The sequence below is a fragment of the Eschrichtius robustus genome, chromosome 10, assembly GCF_028021215.1.
Source record: "Eschrichtius robustus isolate mEscRob2 chromosome 10, mEscRob2.pri, whole genome shotgun sequence".
Taxonomy (NCBI): Eukaryota; Metazoa; Chordata; class Mammalia; order Artiodactyla; family Eschrichtiidae; genus Eschrichtius; species Eschrichtius robustus.
This window is the reverse complement of record NC_090833.1, coordinates 24,240,347-24,259,656: the sequence shown is the minus strand read 5'-3', so window position 1 is coordinate 24,259,656 and position 19,310 is coordinate 24,240,347. Positions and strand designations below refer to the sequence as shown.

General features: G+C 43.1%; 1 protein-coding gene across 2 annotated transcripts in view; it reads right to left on the bottom strand.

Moving 5' to 3' along the window:
- The window catches only part of EPB41L4B (erythrocyte membrane protein band 4.1 like 4B), a 146,380-nt gene that overhangs the window by 48,369 nt on the left and 78,701 nt on the right, over positions 1–19,310 (bottom strand). The window contains exon 16 of one of the 2 annotated variants that reach the window (XM_068553263.1): positions 15,821–17,917. The exons of the other annotated variant lie outside the window; for it this stretch is intronic. Within the exon in view, the coding sequence (XP_068409364.1) occupies positions 17,770–17,917 (148 nt within the window). The 3' untranslated portion in view covers positions 15,821–17,769. Of the gene's footprint in view, positions 1–15,820; positions 17,918–19,310 lie in introns of those variants that run through there. 2 annotated transcript variants of the gene reach the window in all.

The window sequence follows — 19,310 nt, the reverse complement described above, 5'->3', positions numbered from 1 at the left end:
ACTGAAAGGAAGAGAGTGACAGGATGGGGGTATTGGCAGGATTCGAGAAGGGGAGAACACAGAGACGTGGAGGGGTCAGAAATTTTTGAATTTTTTAGCCTGGAGGACCAGGCAAATGGCACGCCATTAATTGAAAAAAGGATGTTGGCAGTGAAGGCTGCTTGAAGGAGGGAAAACTATGATTGAGCTTCAAACGGGTTACACTGTATGTGAGAATGAACACCCAAGGAGCAAGATGTCCTGTAGCAGAGATCTGGTGTACATTCAGGGCTGTAGGTAGTGCTGCAAAGTTTTGAGCAAGAATTTCTGAGGAATGGTAAATAGACATCATCTCCCATGCCATCTCCAACTGATGTTCACTCTCTACTTGGAATGTAAGACGAAAAAGGATTCTGAGGTTGTGCCAGCTCAGGAGGAAAGAGTGCTGTGATTGATGAGTGATGTCTGCTGCAGACCTGGAATGAAGCTGTAGTCTCACGTACCTTCTTGTCTTTCCAAGTTAAAAGTGTGTGTGTGTGTGTTTTATTTCCAGGAAACCCAGAGTGAAAAGTTAAACAGGAAATAAATATATGTGCAGAGAGTGATAAATTGTATTTAATAACATGTGTGATTTTCACTTTACTGTGACTTTTGGGGAAGACTGAGAAAGAGACAAATGGGAAGAGAAATAGATGAGGGTCAGAGAAGCTGCCTGGATCTCTGAGAGTAAGAGTTTCTAGAAGAGCAAAGATTCATAAACAGGCGTGGAATGACCTGGGTGCTTTCTCAGCTCATACACATGGAGGACCATCCTGGAGATCCTAACTTATGGCACTGTGTGGGGTTATGGGTCTGTTAAGGAAATCACTGTTCCTGGCCTCGTGGACTGTTCCCTGCAGAACTCCAGGAGGTGACAGTCACATCAACTATGACGTAAATGGCATCCACTGGAGTTGTGCAGCTGTCCTGTCCACAGGGACCTCAGAGAAGGTCAAGCCCACCCAGAGGGTCCGGCAGCACTCAGTAGCCCACAGGCCTCGGGGCCCAGTGGCTAAGGTTTAGGAGATGAGGCCAGCTCTGTGCTCACCGTCAATAGAGACTGAGATTCACCAGGCTTCTGGCATTCTGGAAAGGAGGTCACAAGTCCTGGTTTTCAGAGGGTGATGGACGAGGGGTATGTAGACATCAGCCCCTGCTTCCATGAGCTGGCAGCTGAAAGGATCTGGTGTGGAAGAAGGGGGCTGCTATGTGCCTAGCACGTGCTAGGTGCTTTAATGGTTTTCTTTTACAGTTACCCTGCAAGGAAGCTGGTGCCACCTCCTTTTACAGTGGGATTTAGTGAAGGTGAGTAACATGCCCTGTTAGTAGATGTGAAGTGAGAAGTTGAACCAGATCTAGTTTCTTCTCTTCCCTTCTCTTGGAGGAAGCCCTTACTCCCATTCTACTTCCAACTCTAGAAAAGTTAGTGTTCCTACTGGGGGGGGCCTGTGTCATATGGGATGTTCTTGACTGCATTAGGGGTGGACACGGCTCTGCAGATGCATGGTTGGGGGACTTTTACAGCCCTGCCTAATCCCACCAGAGCCTCTCCCCTCCCTAACTCTGGGATCCCAGCAGGCCAAACACGTGGTACTCAATCAAAATGCATTGCATACTGAAAAATGGGATAATTATTCAGAGGTTTATAAGTATAATATTATAACATTATAATAATTATAATATTATTATATCATTGTTATATTAATTATTATAATAGTTGCAGTATTTAGTATAATAACAGTATGATTATTCAGAATAATCCTCCAGAATCCTTCGCCAGAACTATGACCTGCGCAGGGCAGGGATGGGGGAGGGTCCTGAGCTGGAACACAGAACTTACATGGCTTTCTCTTAAAACTAAGGCTGGGGGCTTCCCTGGTGGTGCAGTGGTTGAGAATCTGCCTGCTAATGCAGGGGACACGGGTTCGAGCCCTGGTCTGGGAAGATCCCACATGCCACGGAGCAACTGGGCCTGTGAGCCACAACTACTGAGCCTGCGCGTCTGGAGCCTGTGCTCCGCAACAAGAGAGGCCGCGATAGTGAAGAGGCCCGTGCACCGCGATGAAGAGTGGCCCCCACTTGCCGCAACTAGAGGAAGCCCTCGCACAGAAACAAAGACCCAACACAGCCAAAAATAAATATTAAATAAATAAATAAATAAATAAAATATTAAAAAAAAAAAAAAAACTAAGGCTGGGAGTTATCAGGGTGCTCTGAGGAACCAATCATACACTCTACAGCTCAGCCAAGTTCTGGGTGAAGTGGGCTTCTGTGGGCAGCCCTGGGGATCTAATCTTGGATAAAAAAAAAATCATAGAATTTTAGAAACAGAGCCACTCAGATATCATCCAGTTAGGTGGTTTTAAATTCTGGATGAAATTAAAAGCACCAGAGGAAACCCTCTACACTGCTGGTGGGAATGTAAAATGGCACAACTGCTTTGGAAATCAGCCTGGCAGTTTCTCAAAAAGGTTAAGCATAGAGTTACCATATGACCCAGAAATTCCATTCCCAGGTATATACCCAAGAGAAATGAAAACATGTCTATACAAAGACTTGCACATGAATATTCACAGCAGCATTATTCACAAGAGCCAAAAGGTAGAAACAACCCAAATGTCCACCAACTGATGAACAGATAAATAAAATCTGGTATATCCATACAACAGAATATTATTCAGTTATAAAATGGAATGAAATATTGATCCATGCTATGACATGAATAAACCTTGAAAACATAATTCCATTTATATGAAATGTCCAGAATAGGCAAATCCATAGAGATAGAAAGTAGATTAGTGGTTACCTAGGACTGGGGAGGATGGGGAGAAATAGGAAGTGACTGCTAGTGGGTATGGGGTCTTTTTTAGGAGAAGTTAAAATACTCTAAGATTAGATTGTAGTGACTGTACTACTTCGTGAAAATGCTAAAACTATTAAATTGTACAATTTGAATTGGTGAATTGCATGGTATCTAATTTATATCTTAATAAAGCTGATTAAAAAATCAGCCAAGGGAGATTTTGAAAACTATCAATGTACAACCCTTACCCTGGCTAATTACATCATCTATCTCTAAATCCAAGGTGCAGCCAGGGCTGAGAAACAATGCCCTAGTCCAACCTCCTCATTTTGCATATGGGGAAACGGGGACCCACTGGGGGGATGAGGTGACCAGGTCACACAGTGGGTAACTGGCTGAGTCTGGGACACAATCCAGGACTCCCACCTCTCTGCTCGCCAAGTGCCCCAAGTGCCGCCCATCTGCTACATCTTCCCATCTGCCTCGGCTTCTATTTAAGGCAGCAAATGCACTCATCAGGAAAATCCCAAGACCTCCTTAGAACCCCATTGCCTAAGACATCTTTGTGTACACATCTTGTCTTCCCAATGATAGAGACTGTCATATCACATGTTTTCATGTCCTTGGGTGATGTTAAGACAACTGGTTCTACCTTTCAGGAAAAAAGAGACCTTTCCCTCACAATAGCTACATAAATTCTTCTTTATTGGCTCCTCCCCAGGCTGGGTTGGACACCTCTCTCCTTACCTTTACCTTACCCTCCCCGAGTGCCCCTGACCTGCTGTGTTTCCAAGGAAATGCATTTCCCAGTTTCCCTGCCCTCCGGTTTCTATGTAGGTTTGACCAATGGGAGTCACTGACAGAGACTGGAGGGTAGGAAAAGGAGCTAAGTATTTCTCCCTCATCTCTTTTTACCTCAGGGGATGTTTTCAGCAGTAGTTGAGTCCCCTGGGGCTTCAGCTTCCACTAGACTGACTCCCTGTGGCCCCAGCTCCTGGGCTCTGGAATACTGTTATCTCTCTTTGTCTCTTTGTCTCTCCAGCTCTAGAAGTGATAAGCAGGTTCTACTGTTGCTAATTTCTGGGTTGCCTCACTGGTCACTTTAGCTACTTAGTTCTTCATCCCTTGTGTAATTAATTCCCTGTATCAAATTCCCTCTGTAAGAAACCTGCCTAGCGTGATTTCAGTTCTGATTGTCCATGACTGACACACAATTCTCTACCTGTATCTATTTCTGAATTCTTCATATTTTTTTAATGATTTTTAAAAATTTTTATTTTATTTTATTTATTTATTTTTGGCTGCGTTGGGTCTTCGTTGCTGCACGCGGGCTTTCTCTAGTTGGTGGCAAGCGGGGCTACTCTTTGTTGCGGTGTGCGGTCTTCTCATTGCAGTGGCTTCTTTTGTTGCGGAGCATGCGCTCTAGGCATGCAGGCTCAGTAGTTGTGGCTCGTGGGCTCTAGAGCATAGGCTCAGTAGTTGTGGCGCACAGGCTTAGTTGCCCCACGGCATGCGGGATCTTCCCGGACCAGGGCTCGAACCCGTGTCCCCTGCATTGGCAGGCAGATTCTTAACCACTGTGCCACCAGGGAAGCCCTGGATTCTTCATATTTTTATTGAACTATTTATTTATTGCTAAACCAGCACCTGACTGTCTTAATTACTTTTGTGTTAATATTTGGGCTTTTTAATATCTGATAGGACAAATCCTGTTTCCTTTCACACATTGTTTTTCTTTTTCTTTTGTTTTTTCTTGGCTATTATCATGCACTCAGTCTTCCAGATTACTTTACAATTCAAGTTACTACCAAAAAAATCCCAGCGGAATTATGATTTGCAGCATTAAATATAATGGATTAATTTGGGAGAATGTATTCATAAGGTATTTCTCACCATTTATTTAGATCTTCTTAAATGTCCTTCAGTCAGAATTTTTAACTTTTCCATAAAGGTATGGAACATATCTTATTAACTTTATTCCTATCAATATATCAGTTTTGTCACAATTGAAAATGGGATCTCACTAATTATTACATTTTCTCTAATTTTTTTTACTACTAGATATATAAAACTACTGACTTTAAGGTATTTCTACCTCTGGTCACTTTGCTGAACTCTTATTAATTGAAATTCACTTGTATTTTAGGATAATCACATGAATTTTGTTTCTTCCTTCCTAGCATTTATTCTTTATTTTGTTTTCCTGGCTTATTGCATTGGTAAGGCCTCTAGAATGATATTGAATATTAGCAATCATCTTTGTCTTATTTCTGAAGTATGTAGATTATCTTAAATCTACAATCTAAATTAAATGTTGATTTGTGACAAATTCTACTTATCAGGTTAGAGACAGTCCTTCTACCGTTAGCCTACTAAGAATCTTGAAAGATTAGCATGACTTATTCTGAACAAATCTATTCTGTTCCTAAGTGAACACTACTTTACTAAGTGCTTAAAAAATAATCTGTTCTCAAACTTTTCTTGGTATTACCATCAAGCTTATCACTCCAGGTTTTAGAACTCATTTTTCAAGAATCTGTATGACATTTCCCTGTCTATTCTTCTGGCATTTCCCCAAGACGCCATAGTTTTTCAAAGTGTTTTGGTGCTGGCTCAGCAATGACATATGCAAATTTTCTTCAAGGTCATTTTTCTCAACCTGAAGACTTTAACTGTAAAGCAGTAAAATATTTCCTGACTACTCTCTCTTGGACTTCAGTTTCATTCTCTTTGTTCTTTCATCTTTCTTTAGTTAGCATACTGACTGGCTTCCTTGTTGAAAAAGAGAAAAACAAAACAGAAGTTGAGCAGCTCTTCTTCTGTCCTGTTAATCTCACATACCATCCTCAAGATGGCTCTGCTAGTAAATTGTTCATCTTTTTGCCCTGACCAAAGTGTGCATCTACAGAAGTCCTTTTTTTTAAAAAAAAAGGTCTCTGCCCCTTTGTTTTTGGTCGTATGTTCTACCTTCCTTCTCTTTAAAATACTGTTTTAAATTGTGGGCTCTGAATGCCTTCCTCTTTCAGACTATCTGATATATTCATAGTCCATGTGAAAAATATTCCCTTTTAGATCTACCCTTGCTGAACATTTTTGAAATCTGATCTTCTAAAGATTAGAATACATGGAGGATTAAACCCTGAATTCCACTCATTTCATATTAATGATTCTAAGACACCAGGGTCATTTTCTTCCAAGGGTCTTGTCACTTATACACTTCCAACCCAGTCTTCCTTGCTGACCAGAATTAACAAAACAATACCGGCAGGGCAGTGTTTCTTCTACCTTCCAAACAACCAAATCATCAGCTACAAAGGCCAAGGCCTCAACAGATGCTCTGCTTTTAACGGAACGCCAATGTCTGGATGGCCAAGAAGTCCCCCATATGTGATGTGCCAGCTTGAAGTCTCTTAGGAGAGCACGGTGAACATCCTCTCTGTTCAGAGTCGTCTGGCATCTTCTCTGGATTGCTCAGTTCACCTTTAGGTGCTGCCTGTACTCAGTTACTCTTTTACCAATCCTGGCACATGTCTCAACTTCATAGCAGGGTTCCTGGAGGCAAGAACCGCTTCTATGCAGCCCACACAGCAGCACATAAGTTCTCTAAACACCTTCCAGAAGAGCCTGGTTGGGGCAAACTGGCACCTATTTTACTTTTAGCCTAAGTGGGGACACCTCCATGTTCCTAATCAGAACTAAAGCATCAGGGAGTTGCTGACAAACAGTAAAGCTTCCCAACTGATAGGCCTCAGAAGGTGGCAAGTGGGTTGAACCTTTCATTCTCTCAGTTGTTGGAGCAAGTGGACAGGACCAGGGGCGCTGGGAGCCTCAAGCACCCTTGTCTGCTTACCCCAGTGTGCCATACAACAACACATTTTCTATGGGTGCCAAGGACAAGAAAAAGCTGGGAAGCAGGGGCTTCCCTGGTGGTGCAGTGGTTAAGAATCTGCCTGCCAATGCAAGGGACGTGGGTTCGAGCCCTGGCCCAGAAAGATCCCACATGCCGTGGAGCAACTAAGCCTGTGAGCCACAACTACGGAGCCTGCGCTCTAGAGCCCATGCGCCACAACTACTGAGCCCATGTGCCACAACTACTGAAGCCTGCGTGCCTAGAGCCCATGCTCCGCAACAAGAGAATCCACCGCAATGAGAAGCCCGCGCACTGCAACAAAGAGTAGCCCCTGCTCACCACAACTAGAGAAAGCCCGGGCACAGCAATGATGACCCAACACAGCCAAAAATAAAAAACAAACAAATAAATAAATAAATAAAGCTGGGAAGCATCATTACTAGTTCATAATTCAATCCATTAGCCTGGAACTGTGGCTCTTGACTGGGACTCTCTTAGCAGAATCCACTCAAGTACCATGTTATCACAGCAGATGGTGTTAGCCAGAATCATACCTCCTGACTGAACACTAGTGCATTAATACCCTCAGAGGAGGAAAAAAAAAGTGCTAACACTTCTGAGTGCCCAGCACTATGCCATCTATGAATTTACTTAATCTTCCAACATTTGAAGAAGGAACAATTATTACTATCCTTATTTTACAGATAAGGAAACAGGAACAGAGAGACTAATTAACCTTCCCAAGACACACAACTAGTAAATGGCAGAGCTGGAATTTGAACCCAGGCAACCTGACTATAGAGCCCTGTGCTCTCTTCAGTGCCAAGAGACACTGCTTTGCCATGTGGATGATGAAAAGCAGCAGTATAATGACATTAAAAGAATGCTGGTTGGCACTTAGCTTTGGTTGTGCTACCCCTTAGCTATGACCTTAGGTAACTGATTTCACTTATCTGCCCAGACACCGCATTTTCAGACAATCATTTATTAAGCATTTATACCTCAGGAACTATAGATCAATGAAATAATTTGATCTCTGCCATGTCCGGATGAGAGACAGGAGAAGGTGCATTTACCCATCCTGGTTTCCAGGATACCTGTCACTCATTTCCATTTTAATTTAGCAGAGACTAAACAGAGTAGGCATTACACCAACATGTTGCTACAAGTCCTTATTGAATTTAGCGCAAGCATACTATCTGACAGTAAGAGTATAATTGAAAAACTGTACCTTTTTCATAATGGGTTTGAGAAGAAAATTGTACCAACATCTTAGAAATGTGACACATTACGAATGTTAGGTCTATTAATTTGGGATGATTTCTTACACTAACTTAGTGGTTTTATTTTTTAAAAAGCGACTAGAGAGAAACGATGCCCCTACCTCATTTTTCTCTTGTCTGAAAAGGTCAAAATTACGTTTTTTGGCGTTATTTACTCCTTTATATGGATTACTAACTGGCAGAAAAACTTTTTTCCCAATTTGTATTTCTTTCAAGACATTTTCCAGGCAATCAACTTGGAACTGTCCAGTCAGTGTTAGTACAGGCGATATCTGAATCCACAGTAGACTGGGAGCTCTTGTTTTCATTAGTTTACTAGGTGCCTGGAGCCAAAGATGGTGTCTTCCTCAATAGCAAGAGGCAGCGGAGTAAATATCTGTTGGATGAATGGTGTAGTGCATTAAAGTTGAACTCTCCCTAGGTAATTTATCAAGTGTCAATTCATAAAAGCTTCACTCTGGTCACAAATTCCCCAGTTGTTCCTAACAATTCATAATGGTCTCGGCAAAACTGCAGAGTAAAATATTCCACATCTTAAGGAATGATGAGAGCCTTTACGATTTGTTCGGTGGTAACGGGGTCTCTGTCCCGTGTGAGCTACGGTAGGATGCGTGCCTCCATCTCTGAGTCTGGAGTTTTCATTTGGTGAAACTGGTATCCACTGGTGTCAATGAATGGCTGTAAGCAGACAAGCAGGCCTTGAACATTTTCTGCCAGAAAATCCATTTTACCTTGATGCCGTTCTTGCTAAGTTTTACAAGGTCTTATTCTAATTGTCTGTGTGGGAGACAGCAAGAAGCTGTGAGGAAGGGCTCTGTAAATTTGTGGCGAGATCTAGGACTTTAGCAATTCCAGATAAATTTCAGGATCTGAGTCTAAAGAATCAATATTTCATGAGTTCACTTTTGCACAGAGGTTCATGACTAAGAATGTATTCAATCTTTTTCCTGCCTTAAGGAAAAAAATACTGACATAAATATTGTTGTTTTCCTTTACAGCATTCACTTCTAACAAACCCAACACTGTTTTCCCTTGGTTTCTTACAGATTTTCTTTTTGCCTCTCATTTCTGCATTTCAGTGCTCACTCTTTGCCTTAAAAGAAGATTCCTTTTCTTTTCTTTCTTTCTTCAGGTGGGGAACAGCAATAACGGACTTGCCCCTAGCCACTGCTTTAAATGCATACCCCAACAGCATCACACGGGAGCCCACAAGGAACAGTAGGACAAAATTATCGTTGCCATGAAAGCACAGCTGCTAGTGTGTAAAATAATGTCCAAAGAGCCCGTTCTTTATCACCCTTTGCACTCTGCAAGAGTTTCGGCAGAATCGGGCATGAGCCTGCGAGTGTTATTTTTCCACTCGGCAGACACCATCCAACTCACCCAAATGAATGAAATTATTATTCATTCCAGAAAGAAGTTCAAGTTGGATGAATGAAATGCACACTCTGTTCAGGGCAGGTCCTGGACATTCTAATTGCACAAGACCAAGTGTGAGCAGGAACTGAATGTGGGGTATGAGGTTCTGAGGGGATACAGATGGGGATTAATCTATTTTGATTTTCATTCACGCTTAAAAATCTCTTCAAACGGTCCTCTCTCTGTTCCCCAATTCTTGTAGGTTCTTCAGAAGCTTCTATTATAAACTTCCCTAGTTAGCCTCTGAAGCCATACACTGGGCCTAATTTTAAGGGCTTTTAAAATTGCCTTTAATATAGTTACAGCGTCTTTATCCAGCCACGAAATGCAACTGGCTAGTGGAGCCGTTAGCATAGCAACACCTCTTGCTTTTGAGGTCTCAGCTGTAGAAAGTGGATGTTTAAACCATTCACTATTCAGTAGGGGATGATTAGGTAGGTTTCTGCAGGTTTCTTGTAACATGAGCCTACGGGGATGTTCCTCTAATTATTTTCTAACCCTTTTTAGTGGATTGCCTAGACTAAGCCGTTTGGTATTTTAAATTCTGCAGCCTTTCCCCAATAAAACCACTGGCGAGTCTTGGGATGTGGCTGTGATTTTAGATTCCATATATTAGAATTTTAATTGTAATTAAATGTAAATCCGTCCTTCCCTGATCAAATGCACCAGGGAAATTCACAGTGTCTGAGTGTTAAGTTCTTAATCAGCTCCCAAAAGGGAAAGGAAACATGGATATTAGAAATCAATTCCTTCATCCTGGCTATTATTATGCTGCCCCTTTTCCTTTTTCAGATCTCCAGGGCATGCAGGTATCATGCTGATTGTTACCTGAACCTCTGGACAGCTGCTTTCACAGAATGTCTGGTAAAGATCGACTCTTCCCAGCCTTCCCTTTCTTCACTATAAAAAGGCTGAGAAGACGGATTTTACTTCATCAGTCTGATCTTTATTAAAGAGTATGACTCAAGATTAGGGCCTCCAGATGTTTCACAGTAAACAAGGAACAAATGGCATTCAAAAAGATAAAAAGGTGTGCCACCTTGCTTATAGAGAAATACAATTGAAACAGAAATCCTGATTTTTACCCACCAGACTAACAAGGTTTTAAAAAAGTTAGCAAAGGCTAGGTGCATGCTTCCTGTGGGATCACAGAGGCCCTGTCAAATAGCTGTTGTGTGTATAGTGGGGAGAGGCGTAATCAGGTAGAATATCTTTGGAGGGAAACTTCATTAGGCAATATCCAAATTAAATACACACAATTCCTTTTGGCCCAGCATCTCTACGTGTAAGGAATTTATTCTACAGATGGATTTGCTCAAGTGCACGACGTGTACAAGGATGGCGGCAAAGCTGTCATTTTAGAGATTCAGGGCAGCCTAAATGTCCATCAGTATTGATTGGTTAAATAAATATGTGCTTGTTTAAACACAGAATAGCTCTAGATTGACAAGAAATGCTAACAATGTTTGTCTCTGGGGAAAACTAGGGAATAAGAGGGTGGAAAGGAAAAGTAACTTTTGGATATTTTTGAATTTTTACCACTGTCTGTATTACTTACTTAAAAAGGTTGAATAGCACAGCAGTTCTCTTTATTACTATCTTTCTACTTAGTCTCCAAATAGTGAAAAGCTTCCTCTGCTCTGTGTAAGATGAAATCTCAAGTTGGGACAGGCTGGGAACTGAGCAGAAGATCTGTTTCAATTCTCTCAACTTCTGAGTCCCAAATGTCCCAGCAGAATGGATTCTCTGTGGTCTCACCAATTCCTTCTCTAGGGCCATTCTCCCATTTGCAGGTCGGAAAGCATTGCCCACATTCCCCCCGGACAGTTATTTCTTCGTATTCTCAGACAGAAATATCATTTCTATTTCCTTTTATCTCCTCTCAAAACATCCCCATGCTGTTTCTTCTTTTCGCTTGTTAGAGTTTCAGAGCTGTGTCTTTACCTATTGTGTGAACTCTCTTCCACCTGATCTTTCCTTTGGAACGAAGCACCCCTTTCTGTTGCTAAACTTAAGACCATACATCTCAACCCGTCAACCTAGGAGATACACCATTCCTTGAGCTAGACTTTGAATCTCCTTGTCCTGTTTCCCACTACATGAACTGCTAAGGCCTTAAATCTCAAAAACTGCTAAAAATTGCTACCAGCTAGCATCAAACATTGTGCAAAGCACCTTACACATACAGTGCCATTTAATTCTCGTAACGGTGAGATATTGTTAAATTCCATTTTGGGATGAGGAAAATGAGGCATAGAGAAGATAAGAAACTGGCCAAAGGTCACATGGCTAGCGAGGGGCAAAGCTGGGATTCAAACTACCTGAGATTCCAAAGCGTGTCCACATTTCACCTAGTCTGAGAACTAGGTGCTCTTGCTCCAACAGAAGCACCACTCCACACTGGGTTCTGCAGTCTTCTCTCATCAGCCTGCAGCACCCTGCCATTCTGCTTCTGTAAACTTCCACCTGTCACCCCACCGTGGGCTCTAATCTTGGCACAGGTCCTTAGATTGGGGTGTGCTATGCCCTCTCCTCCTCGAGTGGTTGGAATTCACCAGCCTCTCACTTCAGCAGGAGGGCCCAACAATGACCTAAGTCTTGGTTTGACAGATTTTGGGGGAGGGAGGTTGTGATGAAATTAAAGCCATATAAAGAACCACTAGAATTCTTACATTCTTCTGCTTCACCATGAGCCCAAGGAAGTGCAAAGCTAGGCTGAGCAGACAGATGTAGCTGCTTATTATAATGTATCCGTCCATTTACTTTTTTTTTTTAATTTTTGGCTGCGTTGGGTCTTCGTTGCCGCGCGTAGGCTTTCTCTAGTTGCGGCGAGCCGGGGCTACTCTTCGTTGCAGTGCACGGGCTTCTCATGGCGGTGGCTCCTCTTGTTGTGGAGCACGAGCTCTCGGCGCGCAGGCTTCAGTAGTTGTGGCGCACGGGCTCAGTAGTTGTGGCTCGCGGGCTTTAGAGCGCAGGCTCAGTAGTTGTGGCACACGGGCTTAGCTGCTCTGCGGCACGTGGGATCTTCCCGGACCAGGGCTCGAACCCGTGTCCCCCGCACCAACAGGAGGATTCTTAACCACTGCGCCACCAGGGAAGTCCCAGTCCATTTACTTTTGAACACCATGTCTCTTTAAGAAAAAGAGTTGGCCTCTAATTAGTTAAAAATTGAGCCACTAAAGCAAGGGCAAACATGACAATACAGGAAGCTGTGCTTCTCCAAAGTGTGATCCTGCGCCTGCCCACCTCAGACTCTCCTTGGAGTGACCACTAAAAGGAAGGTTCTTAGGTCTCACCCCGACCACCTGAATAGAGCCTCACAATCTTCATTTTTAACAAGCTGCCCAAGCGATTATTTGGCTTCCTAATTTGGGGGGAAATGGGCCTTTTTGCAGAATTGTTGAGGATTTCTTCTTTAGTGGAGTCTCAGTTGAATGTCAATGTCACCTCTATTTCACCTTTTAGGTATCACTGGGGCTTCTTAAAATGTGCCACCTTTCATGTGCAAAGGGACTTTCCTTTCTTTAGCTGCAGTTTGCTTTTTCTCTATCTCTGCCCCCTTATACCTTGCCTAGGCATTTGCTGCCTCCTATAGCAAAACGGTGGAAGCAAATCATTCTAGGGCTATTTAGGGTATTTACCTGGTACTTTTGGAAGATTCAGTCAGTCAGGGAGTTCACTTAGAGCCATGTGTGGGAAATACTCATCCAAATGGATCAATACGGCTGCTGAAGGAGCTCTTTGATGAGCTCAGATCTTAAAAGACTAGTTAAAAGCTGGAAAATTAAGGGCAACAAAAAGGATCTATCATCTGTTGTGTTCAGAGCAGGACCCAGGAGGCTGGAGTCACTGACCTGGAAGCATACTGGGATACTAACAGGCAAGAAAAACAAAGGACTCCTGCACTGTCCTTACTCCTTCATCTTCACTGTTAAGGAGGACCATTTTCAGTGGAAGTGGTAGACCAGGAAATGAAACAAGCAAGAGGGTTTTGAAGGACAAGGTAATTCAAGACCTCCAGTCCACACGAATTACATCGATCTGACGATACCGTCAATTCACTGTTAGATATTCTCAGGGATCACAGAAAAACAGTGGATGATCAAGACCAGTAAGTAACTGAGTTTCAAAAATGCAAAAAGCTAATCCCATTAGTTTATGGAATACTGAGTTTGGTTTTGCTGGCAGGTAATATTCCAGAAGAAATGACCAGTTTGTGAGCTCTCGGGAAGGAAGAAGGGGATCATCTCAAATGAGTGGCTCACTAAGAAAATAACGCTCAATCTCCGCTCCTTTGAAAAGGGGGCTGTTGGGACACGAATGCCTGCATGGACAGGGTAACTAGACTGCTGGAGGAGGGATGGGGGGACGGGTGGGGTATTGGAAAGTGTTGCTAGCTCACTGGTGATGGTGATGAACAGGGTTATAGACCACTGGTGTGGAGGAGAGACGGACAGTCACTACACTGATAGTGGTGGGAGGTGGCTTTCTGGTAGTTCTGGATTTCAGTGTAGTGAACTCTTCAACATCATCTAGTAAGAGTCTCCTGGAGATGTGGATCGACAGGGTCCCAAATGGTGGAATAATTAGCGGTGAGGGGCCTTACTAAAGCACAGGAGCGGAGAACACAGACTTTGAAGTCAGAATTGAGTGACCATGGGCAAGCTGCTTGGTTAGACCCTAAGCCTGAACTTCCCCACGTGTGAAAAGAACATCACCCACCTCACAGAGCAGTTGGGAAGATCAAGTGAAGTGACATATGCAGAGTTTGAAGCACACATCTGGCTACTAGCCCCTGGACGTTTCTGTGGATCAGGGTCAACCTACCGGCGTTTCCAGTATCACATGGCTGGACCGTCGTTTGCCCCACTCAGAATTATAGCGATGCCTCCAATGAGAACGCCGTGGGCACAGTGAATAATATTCACATTTAGCAGATGAATCCAGAACATTCGTGGTGGGCAAAGTCCTGCTCAAAAGACAATGCTCCCAGCGGGATACGGCTGTTCAGATACCTTCAGACCAGCTCAGGAGTGACGTATCCCTGCCTGTTATCTGGTTAGGTGTTTCCTTTAGAATGAATGCAGAATAATTCATCTGCTGAACAGACATTCATTGAGCACCTGCTACTCACCAGGCACCGGGGAACAAAGGAGAGCGTGACACAGAGCTTACACTTAAGGAACGTACAGCCTCCAAGATGAGATGAATAAGAAAGGCAGTTTTAACACAAAATAGTGAGTACATCATAGATATACACGGGGGCTGTGGGGAGTAGAGGAACAGAGCACAGGAACTAGCCCAATTTGCAGAGGTGGGTGGAGGCAGTCAGAGTCCCTGGGAGAAGACAGCCAGCGTCTGAGCAGAGGCTTAAGGGACGAGCAGGAGTCGGGCAAAGAGGACGGGAGTGACAGCATTTTCGGCAGAAGGAACAGTATTTGCAAAGGCACAGATGGGAGTGACAGCAGGGTACGGTGAATGCCAGGAACTACAAGCAGTTTGGTGTTGTAGGAGTTTAAACAGGAGGGTGAGAAATGGGGGAAAAATACGCTAGCTAGAGCAACAGGACAGGAGCAGAGAGCGGGGGAACTCCAGAGAAGGCCTTGGACTTCATCCTGCGGGTCATGGAGAACCCTGGCAGATATCAAGCACTGCAAGAACGCAATCAGATGGTGTTTTAGAAAGATCGCTCCAGTGATCGTGAGGAGAATGAGCTCGTCGGGAGACTGGAGTCAGAGAGATCAGCAAGAGCACCTCTCAGCCGGACAGAAGATGCTGCTACAAGATCAGTGTTGATAAGGAGGGAGGAAGGGCTACATACAAATACTAAGGAGGCAAGCTGAACAGACCTGAGGACCGCCTGGACATGGGTGGCAAAGGGAGAGGTGCTGTGGATGATGTATAAATGCTTACCATGGTGAGAAAGAAGAGAATTCAGGTGAAGCTATTTTGTTTTGTTTTTTTCAGTAAAAGAGGATGAATTTAAGTTTTGACATGTGACGTTTGAGGTGTACAAGGATATACAAGTTGAAATGTCAGTATAAAAACTCACAGAGTAGTCTGCATTAGAGATAATAGCTTCAGAGTCAACAGCGCTTATAAAATCTTGACAAGACGAGAAGGGCAGGTAGACTGTGATCAGGGAGAAAAGCAGTGGGCAGAGGAAGAACCCTGGGAGGACACCAATATTTAACAGGAAGACAGAAAAAGAGGCTGTGACAAAGACAGAAGAAAAAGTCCAAGGGCTAGAGAAGCAGAGATTACAGAAATCAAGGGATTAGTTTCAAGAAGCTGTGAGCGAGTGGTCACCACTGTCAAATGCAGTAGAGAAAGGTCCGCCAAGTTGAAGGATAAAAACCGTACACTTCCTTTAACAATTAGGAGGTCATAACGTATGCACGCTGGTTAGACCTCTTGGTTGCAGACAATTGAATCCACTCAAGGTACTTTAGGCAGAAAGGTATTTATTAGAGGTTATTAGGTAGTCGTATACAATCTCCAGGAGGCCACACAAACCTCCAGGAGGCCACGGACACAGGTTTGGAGGTCTCTCTGCCGGAAACAGCAGCAGTCGCCAGGGCAAACACCCACCCTCACCACAGGACTGTTACAGCGGAAACCCCACTGCCACCTGTGATCAGAACCTCCACCAAAGCTGCCCCAGATGAATAAACACCTCAGCCACGGAGCCTACAAAAAGGGCCACCCTTCCTAAGAGCAACCTCATTCCAGGATGAGTTTACTCCATGCCACCTAACTGAATGTTCCCCTTCAGACTCCCGAAGTCCCATCACCTACTTCACCCACAAATGATACCTCTTGTGCAGCACAAAGGGAAGATGGAGCCAAAAAAAAAAAAAAAAAAAAAAAAAAAAGCAAGAATAATCTTTATTCCTCAGAAACACATTTGTAAAAATGTATCAATGAAGTCAAAGGATTCAGAACACAACTATCTGTATGCAGCACGTAAACCGAGGACCAAAACATCTGCTAAAAGGAAATACACCCGTAAACATGTATCTTAGGGAGCGTTTATAGGTGATCAACTCCACTGTGCAGGGTGTGCAGCGGATTCCCTCCTTCTGGATAGATTTTTGTGGTAACCAAAAAAAAAAAAAAAAAAAAAAGATCAGATTTTGGCAATAAACTATCTCAAGGGAGGGAAACACATTTTTTTTTTTTTTAAAAAGGCTTAAAAGGGCCAAATTACAATTACATATATAAAAAATGGCACAAGAATTGATTTCACAAAAATACTAAGGAAAGTATCTCAGGCCTACCTATCAGGAGGAAAAAAAGGTCTTACTCGGGGGCTTGAAACGGAGTGGGAGATAAAGAGTTTGGTACGAGTTCTACCCTAAAAGGCAACATATTGATTTCTGGTTCTACAGAAAGACTGTGCAACACCCTCCTATCCTCTTGCACGGGATGCTTTGGCACAACTTCACTAAAATTTTACACGCTTCAATTTGAGCCATAAATGCATCTCATATTGCATGTTGCTTCTTAAAAGAATGAAGCCTAGGATAAAAACCAACCCTCAAACTCTATATATTCTGACAGTGTGCATTCATAATTATGTCTTCTGAAAGCACGCAAGTTAGCAGCACCAATCGTTAAGACATTAAAAAATTATTCTTGTACTTGAGCAGCAACTTCTATAAAAATAAAGGCTATGTGATTTCTGATTAATAAAACTGCGAGAATTCAAAGTGACTAAACTGCTTTAAGATAGGAAATTCAAAATCTCCCTGTATTGATATAACCTTTAACGTATTATATACTTTATTCAGCTTTTGAAAGAGGTAACCCTCTGTTAAAGAAGGTCTGAATGTTATGTCCTCAGCCTAAGAATATTAAATGTTGATAAATCACAGAATTGTAGAGCTAGAGAGGACCTTGTGATCATTTAGTCCAACTTGCTCTTTTCAGACGGGGAAAATGAGGCCAACAGAGGGGAGATGGTCTGTCCAAGATCACACAATGGCAGAGGCTGGGCCCCAGTGACCTCAATTCCCACCACTGTACTATATGGTACTCTCTACGGAGTGATCTTTCCAAGTTTTTCTGGTTTTCTTTGGTCCCATTCATTAAATAACAAAGAAACATCAGGTACACAGCAATACGATAAACACAGACTTATACTCCAATTTTAAAATCAGAATATCAAAACGATTCCTGAGCCTTTAACTACCTTCATTTTTTGAGAATGCAGTCAACAGTAAGTTAGGACTACCTATTGGGGTTATTTTCAAATATTTACACAGACACTGAAAACACCTTTCAGAACTATTCCTAGAAGACATTTCTACAACAACGTCCACGGGATGCCAAGACACTTTCCATGGGATGTAACGAAACTATGATGGTGAATGGAAGTAAGACGCTTCAGTCTCTCAAAGTGCAGTCATGAGTTTATCTCGATACATCATACTTTGCATTCCTCCTAAGTTCTTCTGGTTCTGGTCGTGGACATAATCGAAATGGCTGTCATCTCCACTGGCCGATGCTTTCCAATGCGGCCTGTCATCCTGAAAGGATGGCCTGTTTTGTTCGCAGAGTGAGTGGTTAGTGGGGGTGTGAAGACAATTCAGACAGGTGAGTGAAACAACACAAGCACAAAGGAAACGGACAAGAAAAACCATGAACCACATAAATGGGGATGGCTTTCAGATGGAAATGAATGGATTTTCTACTTTCAAGTATTTTAAAAATTCAGATGCGGGTCCTCTATCAACTTCCAGGTCGAGAACACCTCTGCCCATGGTTGTGCCATCATCCCTCAAAGGGTGTCTGATGATCAAGTCAGTCTGGGGAAAGCTAGGTGGTGGTGAAAAAGGTTCCTTTTCTACGGGAATTCTCAAGAGCTGTTGCCACGTGAACTGTACACTGTGAACGCCTCATGCAGCATTTTCCAAAAGTGCTGGACCAAATAATTCTCCTTTCCTGGAGAGTCTGATAAAACACAATGTGCTGGGAACCACCCCCAGAGATTCTGAGGCAGTAGGTCTGGGGTGGGGCTGGGACTCTGCATGAACAAGTTTGCAGGCGACACTGATGCTGCCAGGCAGCAAGGCCACCTGCAAGCAGCACTGGTCCAGCCTCCCTAGCACTCCCAGCCGGGTCTGCCTCGCAAGGAAACCAATATGGTAAAACAGGCAAAAATCAGTGTTAAATTTTGTAAACACAAGGTTAAATTAAAAAGCATTTCTATAAATCTGTGTCTCATGTCTGGAAAAGAAACGGCCTTTGCAACACAGAAACATTTAGAAGTATTGCTTCACTAGTTTAACTTGCTTTTAAATGTTACATGAATATCAAGCGCTTATGATCAAACTGCACTGTTGTCCTACAGGATCCCCAGCAAACTTAGTAAGAACTATCAAGAACTAACTGCTCTCATTTGCCCTGTTCTCAATGGATTTATTCCCATCACTCCGTTCGCCGCACTTTCTCGAGGAGCAAGGCTAGCAATCTCACTAAGAAATAACTTTATGCAAACTGAATTCACCAACTATGTTTCTGAAAGAGCTTCACACATAAACACCAATTAAGACTGATCTGAAATTCAAATCATGAGAGGAACGTTTGCCTTTACAAAGCTGGTATTAAAAAAAAAATCTCAAGCTTAACCGTAAATGCAACAAGGCAGGTGCCAGTTTACTTAGGAAGGACTGTGGTAGGTTAGGGCAGAGGTGGGTAAACACGGCCCTCAGCCTAGATCCCACACTGTCTATTTTCATAAATAAGCTTTATGGGAACACAATCAGGCCCATTCACTTCTGTATCGTCTGTGGCTGCTTTCAAGCTACCATGGCAGAGTTGAGTAGTCGTGACAGAGACCACAAAGCTGAAAATATTGACTATCTGGCCCTTTACAGAAAAAGTTTACCCACCCCTAGGTTTAGAAAAAGATCCATCACCACAAAAAGCAACC